Source organism: Lithobates pipiens, unplaced genomic scaffold, assembly GCF_037356315.1.
Source record: "Lithobates pipiens isolate NorthernLeopardFrog02 unplaced genomic scaffold, aLitPip1_a1.2 Scaffold_13, whole genome shotgun sequence".
NCBI classification, from domain to species: Eukaryota; Metazoa; Chordata; class Amphibia; order Anura; family Ranidae; genus Lithobates; species Lithobates pipiens.
Window position 1 is genome coordinate 405,059,821 of NW_027507718.1, and position 20,532 is coordinate 405,080,352.

General features: G+C 42.9%; 1 protein-coding gene across 10 annotated transcripts in view; it reads right to left on the bottom strand.

Annotated features, from left to right (window-relative positions):
• EXOC1 (exocyst complex component 1) overlaps window positions 1-8,681 on the bottom strand; it is a 96,921-nt gene extending 88,240 nt beyond the window's left edge. For all 10 annotated transcript variants that reach the window (XM_077477460.1, XM_077477458.1, XM_077477452.1 and 7 more), the window contains exons 1-2: window positions 8,554-8,681; window positions 2,313-2,468 (exon numbers count right to left, since the gene is read on the bottom strand). In XM_077477460.1, coding sequence (XP_077333586.1) covers window positions 2,313-2,436 — 124 coding nt within the window. In that variant the 5' untranslated portion in view covers window positions 2,437-2,468; window positions 8,554-8,681. The remainder of the gene's footprint in view (window positions 1-2,312; window positions 2,469-8,553) is intronic.
• Window positions 8,682-20,532: the final 11,851 nt, after the last annotated feature.

The following is a 20,532-nucleotide window of genomic DNA, read 5'->3' on the forward strand; positions in this document are numbered from 1 at the left end:
TTTTATTTTCCTTGCATGCGATTGTATTCTTTGCAAAGTGAATCTTTACCTCATTTACTAAGCTCTGGATCAACTGCATTAGCAATGCACAATGCATTTGTCTTTGGTAAACAGGGATGAGCTCAGGCGCGTTCTCATGGAAAACGTGCAGAGCCTGCCAGGAAGTCGGCACAGCGCTGCGCTAATCACAAGCAGTGAGACATTGCCGATCTCTGCAGCCGCACATCGGGGCAATGTCTCACTGCTTGTGATTAGCGCAGCGCTGTGCTGACTTCCTGGCGGGCTCTGCACGTTTTCCATGAGAACACGCCTGAGCTCATCCGTATTGGTAAATCAACCCCCATGTTTTAAGGTTCTTGCGGCTTTTGAAATCAATAATATGAACTTCTAAACTGTGGGCATAGGTAAGAACGAGGCACGCTGGCTATCTGGACCCTGCGATTGACCAGCAGCATCTGCTGTGTGCATTACAGAGAAGGGAAAAAAAAAAAAAACATATAGCGGCTTGGATGACCTGCAACTTAAAGTGTTAAATACACAATGCATTTGATACAGCTAACCTTACATTACTAAGTGCTTTAATTGCTTAGAAAAAACCCATAAGGTAATTGTAGGTTATGTAAGCAGTTCCTGCATTAGCAGCCATTAGTTACTGTGCAAGCTAACTGTCCATCTAGATGGTCTGCACAAGTCCCCCGTGTAGAAAAGAGAGAGATATATTCCGCGCAAAGGAAACATTCCAAAACAATGGTTACCCTAAAAAGGAACTGCTGCCCCTACTATTATACTATCGCCTAAGTGAAAAATACCAGATTGAAAAGAAATAAAGTGTAAGTATGGCGCTGTTCCAATATTCAACTGAAAATTAGTAAATGACACTGTCTGCAAAAAGCAGTAATAAAAATAGGGACACAAAACAGGATGGAGCCAGCTGACAATCAAAAAATATTAAAGTGTGACCAGGCATATAGTTCCAATACCCTATGTTCCTACACAGTGTGTCCCCAACCTCTGGCTGGTGTTTTCACTCCTACTGATGGAATAAAGAAAGTGTAAAAAGTATGAATGAAGTGCGTAAAAGTAAAAATATAGTGATACCAATAGAGAAAGAGTGAAATTGTGTATGTGCTAGGTGAAACACTTATAAAGGTGTAAGAAAAAAAAAAAAAAAAATGTGTTATACCCTCTGGCGGGTGTTATCATGAAATTATATGTTCAAATGCAATAGCTTGAACACCTTAATACAATTAATCTGTGTACTAGGCTCAAATAATAATATTAAATATATACCTGGTCACACTTTAATATTTTTTGATTGCCAGCTGGCTCCATCCTGTTTTGTGTCCCTTATTTTTACTATTGCTTTTTGTAGACAGTGTCATTTACAAATTTTCAGTTGAATATTGGAACAGCGCCATACCTACACTTTATTTCTTTTCAAGTCCTCCATGTACCTGTGATATCGATGCTGGCAAAAAACACACTATCACAAACGATGGATAATAAAAACCTATGCTATGTGCTTTTAGCATATGTCACCAGGTCAGGTTTGCGTCTCTTCCCAACCACTGAAGGGTGGGAAAGACCAATGGTCTTCATTCACATCCCTTTAAAGCAGGGGTGTCCAACCGTTTGACTTTCCTGGGCCACAATGGAAGAAGAGGAATTGCCATGGGCCACACATAAAATACATAAACAATAAGGATAGCTGATGAGCAGTTCCTCCTGCAGCTTTCAACTGGTAGGTGCAGCTGCTGGGCCCGTTCACTATAATGACAGGTCGCCATTGGCCGCATCTGTTTGCAGTTCTAATTTTGAATGGCCTGCCAAAGGACAACAATGCACCTAAAACTGGACAAGAACTATTTAACACATGCCATCTGTGCAGTATGGTGTGCTGAAACACACATGGAGGTGCGTTTACAAGCTGTGATCATTTTGAATGGCACTGCAAAGCACTGAGGTTGGCGTTTTAGCGTGCGTTACTGTAATGCAAACGTGTAAATCGGTGTGCTCTATTTATGCTTAAGGCTCATTTTGCATTGAGTAGAGTCAGGATCATTTTGCTAGAAATGAATCCAATAAATAGACTTTAATTGTCTTAAATCAAACATTTTCAAATCCATGTAGATCAATGGCCTGCCACAGCACAGACATGGCATGACCTCAGGTTAGCGAAACACAAAGCCAAACCCATGTGGCACACTACATTCTTATGGTTCTGGCACGAGGGGGGCAATTCGTAAGAGTTGGAAATGCATGCCATGGCCCTTTGAGAAGGAGCTGACAGTTACCCTCTTGTATTGACTTACCTGTGGCACATAAAAAGCAGTTTTTCTTCTTTTTTCCAGCTTTGCATACATTCACAATACTGAGGAGGCGCTCATCATTTGGAGTGAATATGTCCCTCTGCAGGGCATGCTTGATGGCAGTCATCTTGTGAAAAGATCTCTCACATCTATTTCAAGCTGTAGAACAAGGCAGAGATGTCAATGTCACCCGTAATTTGTTCAGACTTTGAATGAAATGCCTAAAATAAATATTAATATACACACATTATATATATATATATATATATATATATATATATATATATATATATATATATATATATATATATATATATATATATATATAGATAGATAGATAGATAGATATACATACATACACACACATATACATACACACACACACAATCTCACAAAAGTGAGTACACACCTCACATTTTTGTAAATATTTTCATGTGACAACACCGAAGAAATTACACTTTGCTACAATGTAAAGTAGTGCGTGTACAGCTTGTATAACAGTGTCAATTTGCTGACCCCTAAAAATAACTCAACACACAGGCATTAATGTCTAAACCGCTGGCAACAAAAGTGAGTACACCTCTAAGTGAAAATGTCCAAATTGGACCCAATTAGCCATTTTCCCTCCCCGCTGTCATGTGACTCGTTAGTGTTACAAGGTCTCAGGTGTGAATGGGGAGCAGGTGTGTTAAATTTGGTGTTATCACTCTCACTCTCTCATACTGGTCACTGGAAGTTCAACATGGCAACTCATCGCAAAGAACTCTCTGAGGATCTGAAAAAAAGAATTGTTGCTCTACATAAAGATGGCTTAGGGTATAAGAAGATTGCCAAGACCCAAAACTGAGCTGCAGCACGGTGGCCAAGACCATACAGTGGTTTAACAGGACAGGTTCCACTCAGAACAGGCCTCGCTATGGTCGACCAAAGAAGTTGGGTGCACGTGCTCAGCGTCATATCCAGAGATTGTCTTTGGGAAATAGACGTATGAGTGCTGCCAGCATTGCTGCAGAGGTTGAAGGGGTGGGAGGTCAGCCTGTCAGTGCTCAGACCATATGCCGCACACTGCATAAAATCATCCCAGAAGAAAGCCTCTTCTAAAGATGATGCACATGAAAGTCCACAGTTTGCCGAAGACAAGCAGACCAAGGACATGGATTACTGTAACCATGTCTTGTCGTCTGATGAGACCAAGATAAAAACTTGTTTGGTTCAGATGGTGTCAAGCGTGTGGCGACAACCAGGTGAGGAGTACAAAAAAAAGTGTGTCTTGCCTACAGTCAAGCATGGTGGAAGTGTCATGGTCTGGGGCTTCATGAGTGCTGCCAGCACTGGGGAGCTACAGTTCATTGAGGGAACTAGGGCTGAAACAACAAATCGATTAATCGACAACTAATCAATTATGAAATTAATTGATTACCATTTTCATAATTGATTAATCAGCCAGTTACATAATGGGGTTAAAAAAATAAAAATAAAATGAGCTCTTTATAGTACAAAAATAGCAAATAATCGCTACTGTAAATACCACTTTCACAGTTCTACAGTTAAAAATATTAACCCCTTACAGTAGTGATTATCTGCTTTTTGGTGTACTATAAAGGGCTACTTTTAGTTTTTTTTAACTCCATTATGTTACTAAACGTCTTAGATCTGGTTCACATCTATGTTTTTGGTGCTTTTTGCAGAAATGCACTACAGTTCATTTACATGGTTTCCTATGGGAAATTTTTAACACAAAACAATGCTTTTTTTTAGTTCAATATACTTCAATGAAGAAGCTGCAGAAAAGCATGTAATGGGATTTGCAGCAATTTGTGTTTTTTAATCTGCTCAACAACAAATTGGCCAAAAAAAAAGCAAAAACACAAATCACAGCAAAATCACGTGCGTAAAAAGCACTGCAGAGACAGATCAAAAGCAAACTGCATACCGAGCCTTATGCTGGCCACAAAGATCAATTTTCAGACGAAAAATCATTGTACATTCGCTGAATGAAAGAATGTCCTTTTGAAATTTTCACTTGTTTTTAACATTCTGATTTTAAAATGAATGTGTGGTTATAGCCGTGTGTTCTGTGGCTGGGGAAAACTTCCTACTGTCAGAATACAATAACTCAGCAAGGAGGATTCCCTCATCCACAATGAATGTGTGGATGAGGGAATCAGGTGATGAAAAAAATATATTAATCTATGGGCTGCTTAAGTGTGCTTGCAACAGTATTTTACTGTCAGTGAGTGGATTTGGCTGACCATACACTATACAATCTGACTGTACAATTTCCTTTATAGTTAGTAAAACTACCATATTTTTCGCTCCATAAAACGCACCTAGGTTTTAGAGGTTGGCAGAGTACTGGCAGGGTATTGCAGAGTATTGGCAGGGCATGGATGGCTGTGACTGCACTTGTCACAGAGCAGCGCTGTGGGCACTACAGATGCAGCCCACTCCCCTCCACTGTACAGACCTGTACACAGAGGGGAGAGAGGAACCGGCGTCATGATCATGACGCCGGTTCGTTTACAAGTGATTGCTCTGTCATTTGACGGAGCGATCACATTGCAAATGGTGGGTGCACCAAGATGGCCGCCGCTCCTGAGCTTGGCCGAAGCCGCTGCCTTTCCTAAGGCCGAGACCGCAGAGCGATCCGGAGCATGGCGGGGGGTGGTGGCAAGCGTATATTCGCACCATAAAAGACGCAGGCACATTTTCCCCCATATTTCTGGGGGAAAAAAAGTGCATCTTATAGTCTGAAAAATACGGGTATATGAGGACAAAACCTAAGCAATCTTTTCAATTAGTATCCAATCAAGCAGGCTCCTACAATACATAGCTGATGGTAGATCAAGGAAATCGTACAATCAGATTGTATTGTCCGCCGTACACGTATAGAAAGCTGCATCACTGATTTCATTGTGGTATGATGGAAAGTGCCAAGTTTGCAGTACTAGTGATAGATGTATGAACAGCTATGTAAATAAAAGGTATATACACACACACCAATCAGCCATAACATTATGACCACCCACCATAACCTATTTAACCACTTGCCGCCCGCCATATAGCAAAATGATGGCAGCAAAGTGGTTTAAATATCCTGACCAGACGTCATATGACATCTTCAGGATAATAATCACACTGAACCACCAGGGATGCCCACTACCAGGTATGCCACCCTAGACCACCAGGGATGCCAGTGCCCACAATGGGCATCACTGATTGGCAGGCATTGTTTGGCACTGATTGGCCTCCATCAGAACCATATGTTAAAGTACATCAGTGGCACCCATCAGTGCCCATCCATGCCACCTATCACGGCTGATCAAGATGTAAACAGGAAGAGCCAGTGATCAGCTTTTCCTCGCTCACGTTTGTCAGACGCGAGTAAATGAGAGCCGATTGGCTGGTCTTCTGACGGGGGGGGGGGGGGGGTCTGTGCTGATCAATTATCAGCGCAGACCCCCCCCCCCCCCCCCCCGAGGATGCCCACACTGGACCAGCAGGGATGCCTACCACCAGGGATGCAAATCAGTGCCCACAATGGGCATCACTGATTTGCAGGCATTATTGTCCGGCGCTGACTGGCATCCATCAGAGCCATATGTTACAGTACATCAGTGCCACCTATTAGTGCCCATCCATGAGGCATATTAGTGCCCATCAATGCCACCTCATCGGTGCCCATCAGTGCAGCCCCATCAATGAAGGAGAAACCTTATTTACAAAGTTTTGTAGCTGAAACAATAAATAAGAAAAACAAACAACATTTTTGGTCTTTTTTTATTTGTTTAGCAGAAAATAAAAACCCCAGAGGCGATCAAATACCACCAAAAGAAAGCTCTATTTGTGGGAACAAAATGATAAAAATTTAGTTTGGGTACAGTGTAGCATGACCGCGCAATTGTCATTCAAAATGACAGCGCTGAAAATTGGTCTGGGCAGGAAGGGGTATAAGTGCCTGGTATTGAAGTGGTTAAAGCGGGGTTCCACTGCCTAAATCTTTTTTTTGTTACAATGAAGAGCATTAAGCCCTTTAAAGTCATTACTCACTTGCTCTAGTTTTAAAGTCAGTCAGATGTCAATTTTCTCTCTAAAAAACAAATTAGATTTCGTCTTGTGGGCGGTTGTCATCTTGCCTGTGGGCATGTGAAGCCCACAGGCATCCTCTTCCGGTATACAGTGTCGCTGGTGTACCAGCATGCACTGCGCGTTGTATCGCGATCTCGTGCATGCGCAGTAACTATATTTTGGAGCGCCGTCAACAGCTCAGGACCAGGTTGCCATCGCAACAGGCAGCGGCGGCGGCGTCGTCGGAAGTCCTGCCCCGTTGAGATGGCAACCTAGCTTGACGTCACTTCAGGTTTCTAAATCACGCCAGGCCGCCACACAGACGCCTGGTAACAAGCAAAAAAGATCCCAGGAGACAGTGCGGAACAAAAGGAACTGACGAAATAGTCGCAGCAATCCCACCCATATTCGCAATCCCCAGAACTAGGAAAAAGGCAAAATGTGCAGGAAAAAAAATACATTAAAAAAAGGTCCGTTTTATATTTACAGCAGCTATATAATCGTCGGGAGCCATTGTTTATAAATCGGGTGGAGCTCCGCTTTAAGCATGGGCTCCACTAGACCTCGGAATGTATGCTGTGGTATTTGGCACCAAACCATCAGTCTCTTTACACAACCCCTTAGGTTCCGCAGTGAGTATTACCAGCATGCTTTACTGCATACACAATGATTTTACTGTTGAGGGTTTAGTAACACCTAAGGCCAGGTTCTGGGGCGTTCCTGTTCACCGATTCAGGTCCGAATTTTGCCTGAATTCGCACCTGAATCTGAACCAAAAGATGCAAAGAACCCTTTCCAAATGCAGACAGAGGTCGCCCTGGAGATGTGTGAGCCGGCTCCATTGCGAGTTGGGCACACTCTCCTGCCATGCGAATTGAGCACAGAGAAACTCGCATAAGCGTGAACTCAGCCTTAAAGTCCTGTAAGTTGTGAGTTGGGGCCTCCATGGATCAGATTTGTTTTTCCAACACATCCCACAGATGCACCATTGGATAGAGATCTGAAGAATTTGGAGGTCAAGTCAACACCTCAAACTTGTTGTGTTCTTCAAAACTATTCTTGAATTCATCAGAGCAGGCCATATTCTTCCATTGCTCCATGGTTCAGTACTGACGTTCATGTGCTCATTGTAGGAACTTATGGTTTTGGACACGGGCCCCATACACAACAAGCTGCATTGCACTGTGTCTGACACCTTTCTATTGGAACCAGCATTAACTTTTTCACCAGTATGAGCTATAGTAGCTCTTCTATTGGATTGGACTACATAGGCCAGCCTTCACTCCCCATGGTGATCAATGAGCTGTGGCAGCCCCTGATGATCCTGTCACTAGTATGCCAGTTTTCCTTCCTTGGATAACTTTCGCTTAGGGACTGACCGCTGCAGACCGGGAACGCCCCATAAGAGCTGCTATATTAGAGATTAGGAATGAGCTCAGGCGTGTAGAGCCCGCCAGCGCTAATCACAGGCAGTGCGACATTGCCCGATCTCTGCAGCCGCACACAGGGAAATGTCTCACTGCCTGTGATTAGCACTGCACTGCGCCAACTTCCTGGCGGGCTCTGCATGTGGCGTATGTGAACACGCCTGAGCTCATCCTTATTAGAGATGACCCAGTCATCTAGCCATTACAATTTGGCATGTGTCAAAGTCGCTCAAATCCTTACACTTCCCCATATTTTCTGCTTTCAATACATCAACTTCAGGGACAACATGTTCACTTGCTGCTTAATACATCTCATTCACTTTCAGGTGCATGATAAGGAGATAATTAAGGTTATTCACTTTATCTGTCATAATAGTATGGCTGATTGGTGTATAAGGCTGCTGTATGTACAATTTTGATTGTTAGGAATTCCACAATGACAGACAGACAGGCATTATAAAGCTGCAGATCCGGGGTCTTGTTGGCCCTCCATGATTACTGGAGGGGGGAGGGGGATCTACCAATGTTAGTAAACAGAGCCGATCGGGGAGATCAGATCGCGCACACACACAGCTTTTCCTGTCATCACTCGATCCCCATACAGGGAGGTGCTGGCCTCATCGCATACAATACACAACACTACAGGCCCAGGAAGAGTTCATACCGATCACAAACCTCTCCCCAGTCTCAGTCATCGTACACAGCACGGAGACCCTTCCCATCGTTCATTCTATCCGCCCCACACTCACCGATCCCCGCTCACACTGCTTTCTCTCTCTTCCCAGGGCCGGGCAGGAACAGACGCAGCTACCGGACTACATTTCCCAGAGAGCCCTTGCGAGAGAGGAAGCCATGATTCAAACGTAGAGAACTTTATTCGTTGTAAGACAGATAGGAAATCTTAGTAAAGGAGTCAGAGCATTGAGAGCAATACAAATTTGAAGAATTCTAACCATTTCCTACTCTATTCATAACAAACAAAAAAACAGGTGGAGTTTTTTTTTGTAGTGAGTTCCACAGCTTTTGTTTTTGTATTTCTAGTAACAAATGTATGGCTGAGGCTTGGTGCTCACTGGGTGCTTAGCTCAGTGAATGAGCATCAGTGTTAATTTTAGTCTTAGGACTAAAATGGCATTTTAGTTTTAGTCCCATTTTAGTCTTCTGCAATTGTTTTAGTCTTATTTAGTCGACTAAATCTCCAGTACATTTCAGTAATTGCAATTTAGTTGTATTCATAGTCTTTTGACTAAAATGGCATTTTAGTTTTAGTCTTATTTTAGTCTTTTGACTAAAATGGCTTTTAGTTTTAGTCGTATTTTAGTAATCTCAATTGTTTTAGTCGTATTTTAGTCGACTAAAATAGTATTCATTTAGTCGACTAAAATGTTTAGTTGACTAAATTAACACTGATGAGCATAGCTCTCAACTGTCCCTGATTTCAAGGAATGTCCCTCTTTCCATCTCATGTGTCCCTCATTTTGGTCTGATCTATTTAGTTTTATTTAAAATGCACTTTTTATCTTTCAAAAAGTGTTTGCAACGCTAAACCTTTCATCCGAATTCAAAATTTCTGCATTTGTAAATTTCAAAAGCCAATATTAACCACTTTCAGACCGGACCATTTTGCTGGTAAATGACCAGAGGTCTTTTTACAATTTGGCACTGCGCTGCTTTAACTGGTAATTGCGCGGTCATGCAATGTTGTACCCAAACAAAATTTGCGTCCTTTTCTTCCCACAAATAGAGCTTTCTTTTGATGGTATTTGATTGCCTCTGCGATTTTTATTTTTTGCGATATAAACGTAAAAAGACCGCAAATTTTGAAAAAAAATGATATTTTCTACTTTTTGTTATTAGAAAAATCCAATAAACTCAATTTTAGTCATACATTTAGGCCAAAATGTATTCAGCCACATGTCTTTGGTAAAAAAAAAGTCAATAATTGTATATTTATTGGTTTGCGCAAAAGTTGTCACATCTACAAACTAAGGTACGTTTTCTGGAATTTACGCAGCTTTTAGTTTACGACTGCCTATCTCATTTCTTGAGGTGCTAAAATGGCAGGGCAGTACAAAACCCCCCCAAATGACCCCATTTTGGAAAGTAGACCCCCTAAGGAAATTGATAAGTGGCATGTTGAGCCCATTGAATATTTTATTTTTTTGCCTCAAGCGATTGAATAATGACAAAAAAATATATATTTTTTTTTTTTTTACACAAAGTTGTCACTAAATTATATATTGCTCACACATGCTATGGGCATATGTGAAATGACACCCCAAAATAAATTCTGCTGCTTCTCCTGAGTACGGGGATACCACATATGTGGGACTTTTTGGGAGCCTAGCTGCGTACGGGGCCCCGAAAACCAAGCACCGCCTTCAGGCTTTCTAAGGGCGTAAATTTTTGATTTCACTTCTCACTACCTATTACAGTTTTGAAGGCCATAAAATGCCAAGATGGCACAAAACCCCCACAAATGACCCCATTTTAGAAAGTAGACACCCCAAGCTATTTGCTGAGAGGCATTTTGAGTCCATGGAATATTTTATATTTTGCCACAAGTTGCGGGAAAATTACAAACTTTAATTTTTTTTTTTTTTTTTTTCACAAAGTTGTCACTAAATGATATATTGCTCACACATGCTATGGGCATATGTGAAATGACACCCCAAAATAAATTCTGCTGCTTCTCCTGAGTACGGGGATACCACATATGTGGGACTTTTTTGGGAGTCTAGCCGCGTACGGGGCCCCGAAAACCAAGAACCGCCTTCAGGTTTTCTAAGGGCGTAAATATTTGACTTCACTCCTCACTACCTATTACAGTTTTGAAGGCCATAAAATGCCAAGATGGCACAAAACCCCCACAAATGACCCCATTTTAGAAAGTAGACACCCCAAGCTATTTGCTGAGAGGCATGTTGAGTCCATGGAATATTTTATATTTTGCCACAAGTTGCGGGAAAATTACAAACTTTTTTTTTTTTTTTTTTTTCACAAAGTTGTCACTAAATGATATATTGCTCACGCATGCCATGGGCATATGTGAAATGACACCCCAAAATAAATTCTGCTGCTTCTCCTGAGTACGGGGATACCACATATGTGGGACTTTTTGGGAGCCTAGCCGCGTACGGGGCCCCGAAAACCAAGCACCGCCTTCAGGCTTTCTAAGGGCGTTACAGTTTTGAAGGCCATAAAATGCCAAGATGGCACAAACCCCCCCAAATGACCCCATTTTGGAAAGTAGACACCCCTAAATTTAGGGGTACACTAGTGAGAGTAGGTAATAAATGGCGGGTGCCCTGAAACTATAAAAAAATAACTAACCAACCAGCGTCACCTGTAACAGTTATATGGTGATCACTGGTGAAAGGGTTAACTAGGGGGCAATCAGGGGGCTTTATGCGGTAGTATATGGGGGTCCCTGGCGCTATAAAAAGCTGCGGCGAACCTAAATACCTACCTGCCTAACTAGCGTCACCTGTGACACTAATACAGCGATCAGAAAAATGATCGCTTATTAGGCTGGGTTCACACTGGAGCGATGTGGGAACGCCACGAATCCGCGGCGGGTTCCCGCATCGCATGCCTCCCGGCGGCAGTTCACACTGCCCTATGCGAACTGCTGGGAGTGTCAGTGAAATGTTAATGACACCCCCAGATCAGTTCGCATATCGCAGTGCGATCTGCAAACTCGGATCGCATCGTGTGAACACCCATGCGATCCGATTCTGCTGCGGACCAAAAAAAGGGTCCCGTGCGAGTTTGCGGCTGGTGCGGCGGGTGCGATGCGAATTCAGCCATACTATCTGTATGGCTGAACTCGAATCGCACAGAGATCGGATGTGATTTGCACTGCAGTGCGGTGCGAATCACATTCATTCTCATAAACCGCTGCAATGTGAACCCAGCCTTAGTGACACTGGCGACGGGGGGTGATCACGGGGTTAAACCTTTATTGGGGGGGTTAGGGGGTACATTAGAACTAAAGGGGGCTAACCCTAACTGCCCTAACAGTTATTACAGTCACAAATGACACCAATGCAAAAAATAAAAAATTACATTGGTGTCACTGTGACTGGGGGGCAGGGGTAATTGGGGGGGTGATCGGGGGGGTGTGAGTGTGCCTGGCATGTTCTACTGTGTAGTGTCGTGTTAGTGCAACTCACCGATCCTCTCTCCTCGGTGTCGGAACGAAAAATACCGACACGGAGGAGAGATTGCATCACTTCCTCTCCTGTGTTTACATTACAGGAGAGGAAGTGATGTGACGAAGGATTTCTATTCGTCGGGAGCGATCGCGAGGGGGTGGCCATGAATGAATGGCCGCCCCCTCATCCCGGATCGCTCCCGAACGAATACCGACCGCCGCAGGCACCGGGCGGGGGCCCGATCGGGCCCCCGACCCGCGGGAAGGCAAGGACGTACATGTAAGCCCTTATGCCTGCCCGTGCCATTCTGTTGACGTACATCGTCGTGCGGCGGTCGGGAAGTGGTTAAGGAATAATAGTGGTAAAAACAAGACCTTGTGGATTTCATTAACTTTTTTTCGGGGTTTATCCTCCTTTAAGAGGGTGTGGCAGGGGGTGTGTCCTATGCCTATATACGTTTGCTAGTAGGTGTTCCTCATTCCCATCTCAAAATGTTAGGAGGTGTGAATGAGGCTCCAGAGTTTAGATGTGGGTGGAAGGTACAGGTGTATCATTCAACAGTCATTGTTTCAGGCATTTGCCCCTTGGCGCATACTGCCCTGAGGCTCGCTTCACATCGGGAGGTGCGACCGAGCATACATGTTTTTTGTTGCACGTTTACATGCGTCACATTTAGACCCCTTTCACACCGCCCATAGTAAAACGCTGCTAAAAACTTGCGCCACATTTTCGGCCGTTAGCAAGGAGCTTTTAATCCCCGATAGCCCGAGAAAGGGTTAAAACCGCCCACAATGCACCGCAATAGCAGCGTTTTGCCGATGGTATAGCCGCACTGCCCCATTGATTTCAATGGGGAAGAGCGGTAAACACACCGCTCCAAAGAAGCTGCTGGTAGGACTTTTCCTGATGTCCTGCCATCGCACCGCTCCAGTGTGAAAGCCCAATGGAGCAGCTGTTTGAGGGCAGATTGCAGGCATTATTTTTAACGCTATAGTGCCTGCAAAATGCCCTCGGTGTGAAAGGGGTAATAGAGCAGCCAGTTCTTTTCAATGGGCTGCCCTATGCACGAGAAACATGCAAAAAAGTGCCTGTGTTATATAAGATTACCGCTACCCATCAGAATATGTAACCTTAGTGACGTTCCGTTGCCGCCATCTTGCTACACCTGTTCTAGTCCACAGTAAGCCTACAGTCAGAAGGTGGCAAATGGACATCTTGTTACACCCACCGGAGTCTTGCATTTCACACTTAGTTTTACCAGAAAACTCAGCTTATATAGTGAAATACCGTTTTTGGAAGTCTGTAACACTGTTTTGATGTTGAATTTAAAAAGCAGGCTTGAAGATGCTTTTAAAATTCAACATCAAAACAGTGTTACAGACTTCCAAATCCTGTATTTTACTATATAAACTCAGTTTACTGGTAAAACTAAGTGTGAAATGCAAGACTTCGGTGGGTGTAATAAAATGTCCGCTTGCCGCCTTCTGACTGTAGGCTTACTGCAGACAAGTGCGGGTGTAGCAAGGTGGCCGCGACAGAACGTCACTTTGGTTGCATATTCTGATGGGTAGTGGCTTTCTGATAGAACACCTGCACAATTTTAAAAAATCATATTCCCACTGCAGAAACGTGCATTCTTGCAAAGGCACACGTTTAAAAGATCGCTTTTTTTTTTCAGATTGTGGTAGCAAGCGGGGGGAGAAGATTCCCCCCCCATCGTTGGGGGGGGGGGGGGGGTGCTTGGGACGGTAAAATTGTAATATGTTACACTCTGAATATGCATACCTCTCAACTTTTTGAGATGTGATCAGGAAAAGTAGCAAAAGTAGGTAAGCATAGGATACACCCCCTGCTGCCACGCTCCCTTAAAGCGGAGCGCCACCCACAAGGGGAAGTTCAGTTTTAAGGCCTCTTCCCCGGCTTCTGTTTGTGAAACAGAGCTTTTGGGAAAGGTGGGGGGGGGGGAGCAGGTACCTGATTTTGATACACTGATGGGTACTTATGGGTGGCACTGATAGGCGGCACTGATGGGCACTGCTTGGCACTGATATGTGGCAATGATGGGCACTGATAGGCATCACTGATGGCACTGGCAGGCATTGGGGATGGGCACTGATTGGCAGCTGCCTGGGCAATGATTGGCATTTCCCTGGTGGTCTAGGGTGGCATACCTGGTGGTCCAGAGTGGTGCCAATCCCTGGTGGTCCTGGTCAGGAGAGCAGACAACCGGCTCTCCTCTACTTGTGTCTGTCAGACGTGAGTGAGGAAAAGGCTCTTCCCGTTTACATCTTGATCCGTCAGAGGCGCTTTACCGAGATCGGTGTAGCGGTCTGTCAGACTGGCACACCACACCACCGATTGCCGCGATGCTCGCCCCCACGGGCACATGAGAGCGGTCGTTCTGGGAGGCTGTCATATGACGTCCACCTAGAACGAGAGCCGTGCCACCCAGCTGCCATTCGAGGGCGGGTGTGAATCGGTTAATAAACAAAAAAATGGCTGGAACTCCGCCTTAAAGAAGAATTATACAAGAAAAAAAAGAAATTAGTTTTCGTTTTTTTTTTTTTACAACTACTAATCTTTTTTTTTACAACTATTAATGTAAAATGGTTTTTGACATTTACAAATGTAACAATTTAGAATTTGGATGAAAGGTTTAGCGCTGGGAAACACTTTTTGAAAGATAAAAAGTGCGTTTTATATACAACTATATGGATCAGACCAAAATGAGGGGCAAATGAGGAAGACAGAGGGACTTTGTTCCAAATCAGGGACAGTCCCTCTAAATCCGGGACAGTTAGGAGCAATGAATATGAGTGTAACTTATTTAAAAAGTGAGCATATCCTTTAATACAACAGTCTCTCATAGTCCTTCAAAAACAGTGTTCAAACACTAGCTAACTCAGGCTGCCAAGGTTCATACTTTGCTCAAAGCAAAGTTTATTCAGCTCAAGTCCAGTGATAATAGGTTCCTAGTTCCAGTGAGAATCCCATGCAGGTGACCCGGTATTGGGGACCCCACATTCCAATGGGATCACATCACTCAACAGGCCCTCTTTAGAATTCTCAAGTGGACAACCAGCATGTCTGAGCCCTCCTCTTGTATTTTATATACCCCTTCCAGGGGGCAGGACCCTAGAAAAACTTGGCAAAGAGCCTGGACTATGTTAAAGTGTTCTTAAACCCACAACAGTAAAATCTGTATATGTAGTTAAGCATGCTTGTTATACTCACTGTGAAACCTAAGGGGTTATTTCTCCACATTGCGTAAAAAGGCTTTTCCATCCTGTCTTCTCTGATCCTCCACTTCTTTTACTGTCCCCAAACCATCTGCTTATAGAACAGAGCTCTAGGAGGCACTTTGCACATGCTCAGTTTGATGTGTAAATGTATTGCTAGAGAGTTTTATCTTTTTTGGGGGGGCGGGGGAAGTTAATGCGATCATGCGATCAGCACAGGGCCAATCAGCACTGTCCAGACAGAAAGTCAGGGGTCATGCAGCCTCATTGGACAGTCGGAGGAGAATGAAAACTCCTACAAGCTTTAACCAGTGTTCGGCCGAGGACTGATGGAAGTCACAAGACTGCTATATATTGCTGATAAGAAAATGTATTTAGCAGTTTATATTTACCAAAATAATTGCATTTGCATGTTCTGTGTACTGTGGGAGATCAGATATAGTGAATGCAGGGTCCTGGGATAAGTAACACTTTAACCACTTCCCATCCTGGGCAACTGCAACTATGTTCATGGCTACACAGTGCAATTTATTACAGGGTCAGCAAAAACATTCAATGGTAACCTGTAAGCACCTGTTTACATGGTGAAGAGGTAAAAAGTGACCTCACCATCAGTTTTCATGAGTAAAATGCACAAGTAACCGGATTGATAAATAAATGGGAATGATCCACTTTTGCAACAGTTTTCATAAATTGCACCTGTGACCTTATTCTTTAAATATACCGCTAAATAAAAAAACATTATACAGTTACCCCAAGCAACCAATCATCTGACAGGCTGTGTTACTCAGGGGGATATGAGATTTCACAGGCCAAGTTATTGAGGAGATATCAGAATTCACATGAAGTTTTAGTAAAAAGATACTAAACTTCAGAGAATACAGGATTTGTTTGAATGGGGTGACTGTTTGTAGCCCCAACCCTTTCTTAGCATGCCATGCTGGATGCCCAGCTAAATTTCTGGTATAGGTTTTTAATGATGACCAACTTTTTATTTAGTTTTTCTTTTATGATAGAAATTTTCTAATACCAATATGTACTGTACTGTGCTTTTAATCTGAAAAAAAAAACTCAACATAAAACTAAAAAACTTTTATAATTATATACATAATAATCAAATTCAATCAGCTCTAATCTTTTTTTTTATTTTTATTTCTGTGTTGCTGAACATTTCTTCATCTGTTGTCACCCAGTTTTCATGCTGGCACAAGCGTCTCTCATAGCTAACCCCTAGAGGGAAAAAGGAGGCAGCCATTTTGGTGTGGTATAAAATCCATTGCTGGCAAGCTGTTAGGGGCAGAGTGGACCCTGAGGGCTGCCTTAATGAGAGCAACATAACAGCTCGATATATTCACATTTCTTCCTTCTAGATAACATGAACGGTAAGCAGATTACTGAAATACATGCTCACTTAGAAGTAGAACTAAATAAAACACTTTTTTCTCATTTTGGATAGAGTAAGGTAAAGTTATAATGCCTGTCCATTTTATTCTCTTTTTTTTTTCATCAGTGTCCCATTGGGGAGATCCCCCTTCACTTCCTGTCCCATAGCCAAAATAAGAAGTGAGAGGAAGTCCCTACAAAGTGAGGGAATCTCTGTTTTTTTTATATTTTTTATTTATTCTTTATTTTCCACGTTTTCAAATATTATGACTCATTAACAAAAAAATACAATCAATACATCGTGATTTCTGTAATAAATACTTCCTTTCACCCCAACCTCTCCCTGCCCCCCCCCCCCCCTCTCGCTCGATCCTTCCAATAATATTTCTCACTAACATTCACGCAACTTGAAGTAATTTTCCCCCAAAATATCTGTATCTTGGGACACTCCCACCACACATGTGCAAAGGTTCCCACTTCCGAACAACCTCTCCAACACGTTGAGGGGTTCTCTCTACTAATTTTATTTCCTTGCTGTGGGGTTATATACCACATCGCTAAGAGTTTGTAGGACATCTGTCTTGTTTGTGAGTCTATGGCTACCGAATAAGTTGGTCTCATAATCCTATTTCTCTGATGGTCATTACTTAAGGGGCCAATTTCTCTTTCCCACTTCTCTAGATAATCAGGGTAATTATGATCCACTGCATCTATTAAAATTTTATATATTTTTGAGATCCTTTTTTCAAGGCATTGACGGCTCACTAGTAACTTCTCCACGGGTCTGAGTTGCTCCTTACCCCGCAGTGGTTGTGGTAAAGACTGGGTGACATAGTATAGTTGTGAATATCTCCATTCATCTAATGTCTTGTGTCCCCACTTCCCTATAATTCCCTCATATGTGCATAGTCTGTTTCCTTCCATAACATCCTGTAATCTAATATTATCTTTCTTAGCCCACCTATTAAAATATATATATTCCTCTTGTCCTGGTGTAAAAAATGTAGTGTCCAATAACGGGATTAGTGGTGAGTTGTGCTCCCAGTTATGTTTCTTATTTATTGTGTCCCAAACCCGAATTTAACTTTTTGCTAATATACTTGTGTTAAGCCCTAATTCTCTACATCTTGGCGGTATCCATATTAACTCTCCTATTTTCTTTTTACTTAACTTAAATTCTAATTCCACCCAGTCCTTACCCTTTTCATTATGGATCCAATCCGTGATTTGTGATATCGCTATCGCCTCATAATACTTTTTAAAGTCAGGTACTGCCAAACCTCCTCTGCCCTTACCTCTAGTCAGAATGTTAAAAGCCACCCTCGCCGCTTTTTTTTCACAAATAAATCTTATGATCATGGTTTTTAATGTATTTAAATATGCTTGTGGTAATGATATTGGGACCATTTGACATGTATATGTAAATATCGGTAAGATAAACATCTTAACTACATTTATTCTCCCTATCCATGAAAGAGCTTTATACTGGATCCTTCCTAAATGCTGTTTAATTTTGTTCAGGAGGGGGATATAATTGACCTCAAACAGGTCTCCCATCTTTGCTGTCAATTTTATTCCCAAGTAACCTAATTCTTTCAGGCACCACCTAAAAGGTAATTTAGTTTGAAGTGCGCTCTGTTCTTCTACCGGAATATTTAAATTAAATATTTCAGATTTAGTCATGTCGCTTTAAAATTGGAAACTTTCCCAAATTCTAACAATTCCTTCATAATCACCGGAATAGAGGTCCTGGGGTTAGAGATATAGAGCAGAAAATCGTCTGCGAAGGCGGCGGTCTTATACTCCCTCCCCTCCACCCGTATTCCCTGGATCTCTTGGTTTTTCCTAATAGCCGCCAAGAGGGGTTCTAGTGACATTATGAATAATAGCGGGGAGAGCGGGCAACCCTGTCTTGTCCCATTGAAGAGTTCAAGGGGGCAGGACAGGGTCCCGTTAATTCTTATTTTGGCTTTGGGGTGGCAATACAAGGCTTCTATCCAACCCCTCATCCTCTTTCCTAATCCACAACATTCCAACGTCTCAAAAAGGAACCCCCAGCTGACCCTATTGAATGCTTTTTCAGCATCTATGGACATGAGTACCGTGGGAGCACCCTGCCTAATAGCTTCCTGAATTAGCATAGTGGTCTTCAATACGTTATCCCGCCCCTCTCTCCCTTGAATAAATCCCACCTGATCATTCTGTATCCAATCTGGCACATAAGGCCCTAATCGCTCCGCAATAATTTTTGCAAACAATTTGATATCTGAATTTAATAGAGAGATTGGCCCATAGCTTTCAACTGCCATAGGGTCCTTTGCTTCTTTCAGGATCAGGACCACATGTGCCAGAAGTGTCTCTTCTCAGAATCTTTCACCCTTCCCCACTGCGTTAAAATAACCACATAATTTTGGGGCTAGCTGTTTTTGAAATTTCTTGTAATATAAAAATCGGGAATCCGTAGGGTACAGGGCATCCTCCCGTGGCTGTATTTTTAATTGCTCTCTCAACTTCCTTATTTGAAATTGGAGCTTCTAATGCTTCCATTTCTACTTGCTTAGCCCTGTATATATCTAACCCCTTCAGGTAGTCCTTTATTTCATCTCGGCCTCTACTCTCTACCTTATCCAGATGTCCAATATTATAAAGGGCCCTATAATATGCGTAGAACATATTCACAATATCCTCCGGCATGTTTTGTACTTCCCCCTCCCTATCTCTCACTTTTGGGATAAAAGTTCTACTCTTCCTTTCCTTCACCCTCCTGGCCAATCATTTACTTGATTTATGTCCCCATTAATACCTTTCCTTATCGAGAATATGATAAGCAGCCTTCCTATCCTGCTCTAGACAGTCTTCTAACTCCCTCTTTTTCATTATTAAATCCTGTCTATCCTGGAGCCCCATTGATCTCCTGCTCTGCTCCAGTCTCTGGATTTCCTCATACAGTAGGGTTTTCCTTCTCTCTCTGTCCCTCTTTTTCCCCGCCCCAATCCCTATTAGTACCCCTCTTATTACTACTTTATGCGTTTCCCATAATATTGGGCTAGAGATTCCGGGTGTATCGTTCAATCTGAAGAATTGTTCCACCTCCTGCTCAATCCTACTTACTGAGTCCTCATCCTGTAACAATGATTCGTTCAACCTCCAGTTTATCCCCGGTCCATGAACTTCCTCTATCTCCAGCTGAATCTTTACTGGTGCATGATCTGACACCGTTCTTGTTTTTATTTCCGCTTTCTTAAGTGCCGACAAGAACTTATGTTCCAAAAAAATATAATCTATTCTAGAGAAGGAGCCGTGGACCGGGGAGAAACATGTATAGTCCCTATCCTTTGGATGTAGTACCCTCCAGGTATCTTGTAACTGATAGATAGCCAAAGCCCTTAAAAATATTCTCCGCCTATGTTCAGATGTCCTATTCCCTCCCCCTGTAGTGTATATTTTAGGGTCCATGCTCCAATTGAAGTCACCCGCTAATATCAGTTTACCCTCCTTAAAACCTTCTATTTTATTTAACACTTTCTTTAGGAATTTGTCCGCATTCTCATTTGGAGCATAGACATTTACAATTGTACATTTCATATTAAACAGCATACCTTTTAAACACAGGTACCGTCCCTCCGGGTCCACTAGTCGCTCCTCTAAGTTAAACTTCGTTGTTCTACTAAAACCTATCGCTATCCCTCTGGAGTAAGAGGAAGGGGAATCCCCATAGATCCATACCGGGAAATTAACCACTTAAGGACCGCCGTATTGCCATTATACGTCATCAGAATGGCACAGGCAGACACAAGCACGTAGATGTACGTGCCTGCCTTCCAGCGGGTGGGGGGTCCGATCGGACCCCCTCCCGCTGGATACGGCGGTCCCTTTCGGTGCCGGAGCGATCCGCGATGAGGGGATAGCAGTTGGTTTCTGGCCATCCCCTCTCGATCGCTCCTGGCCA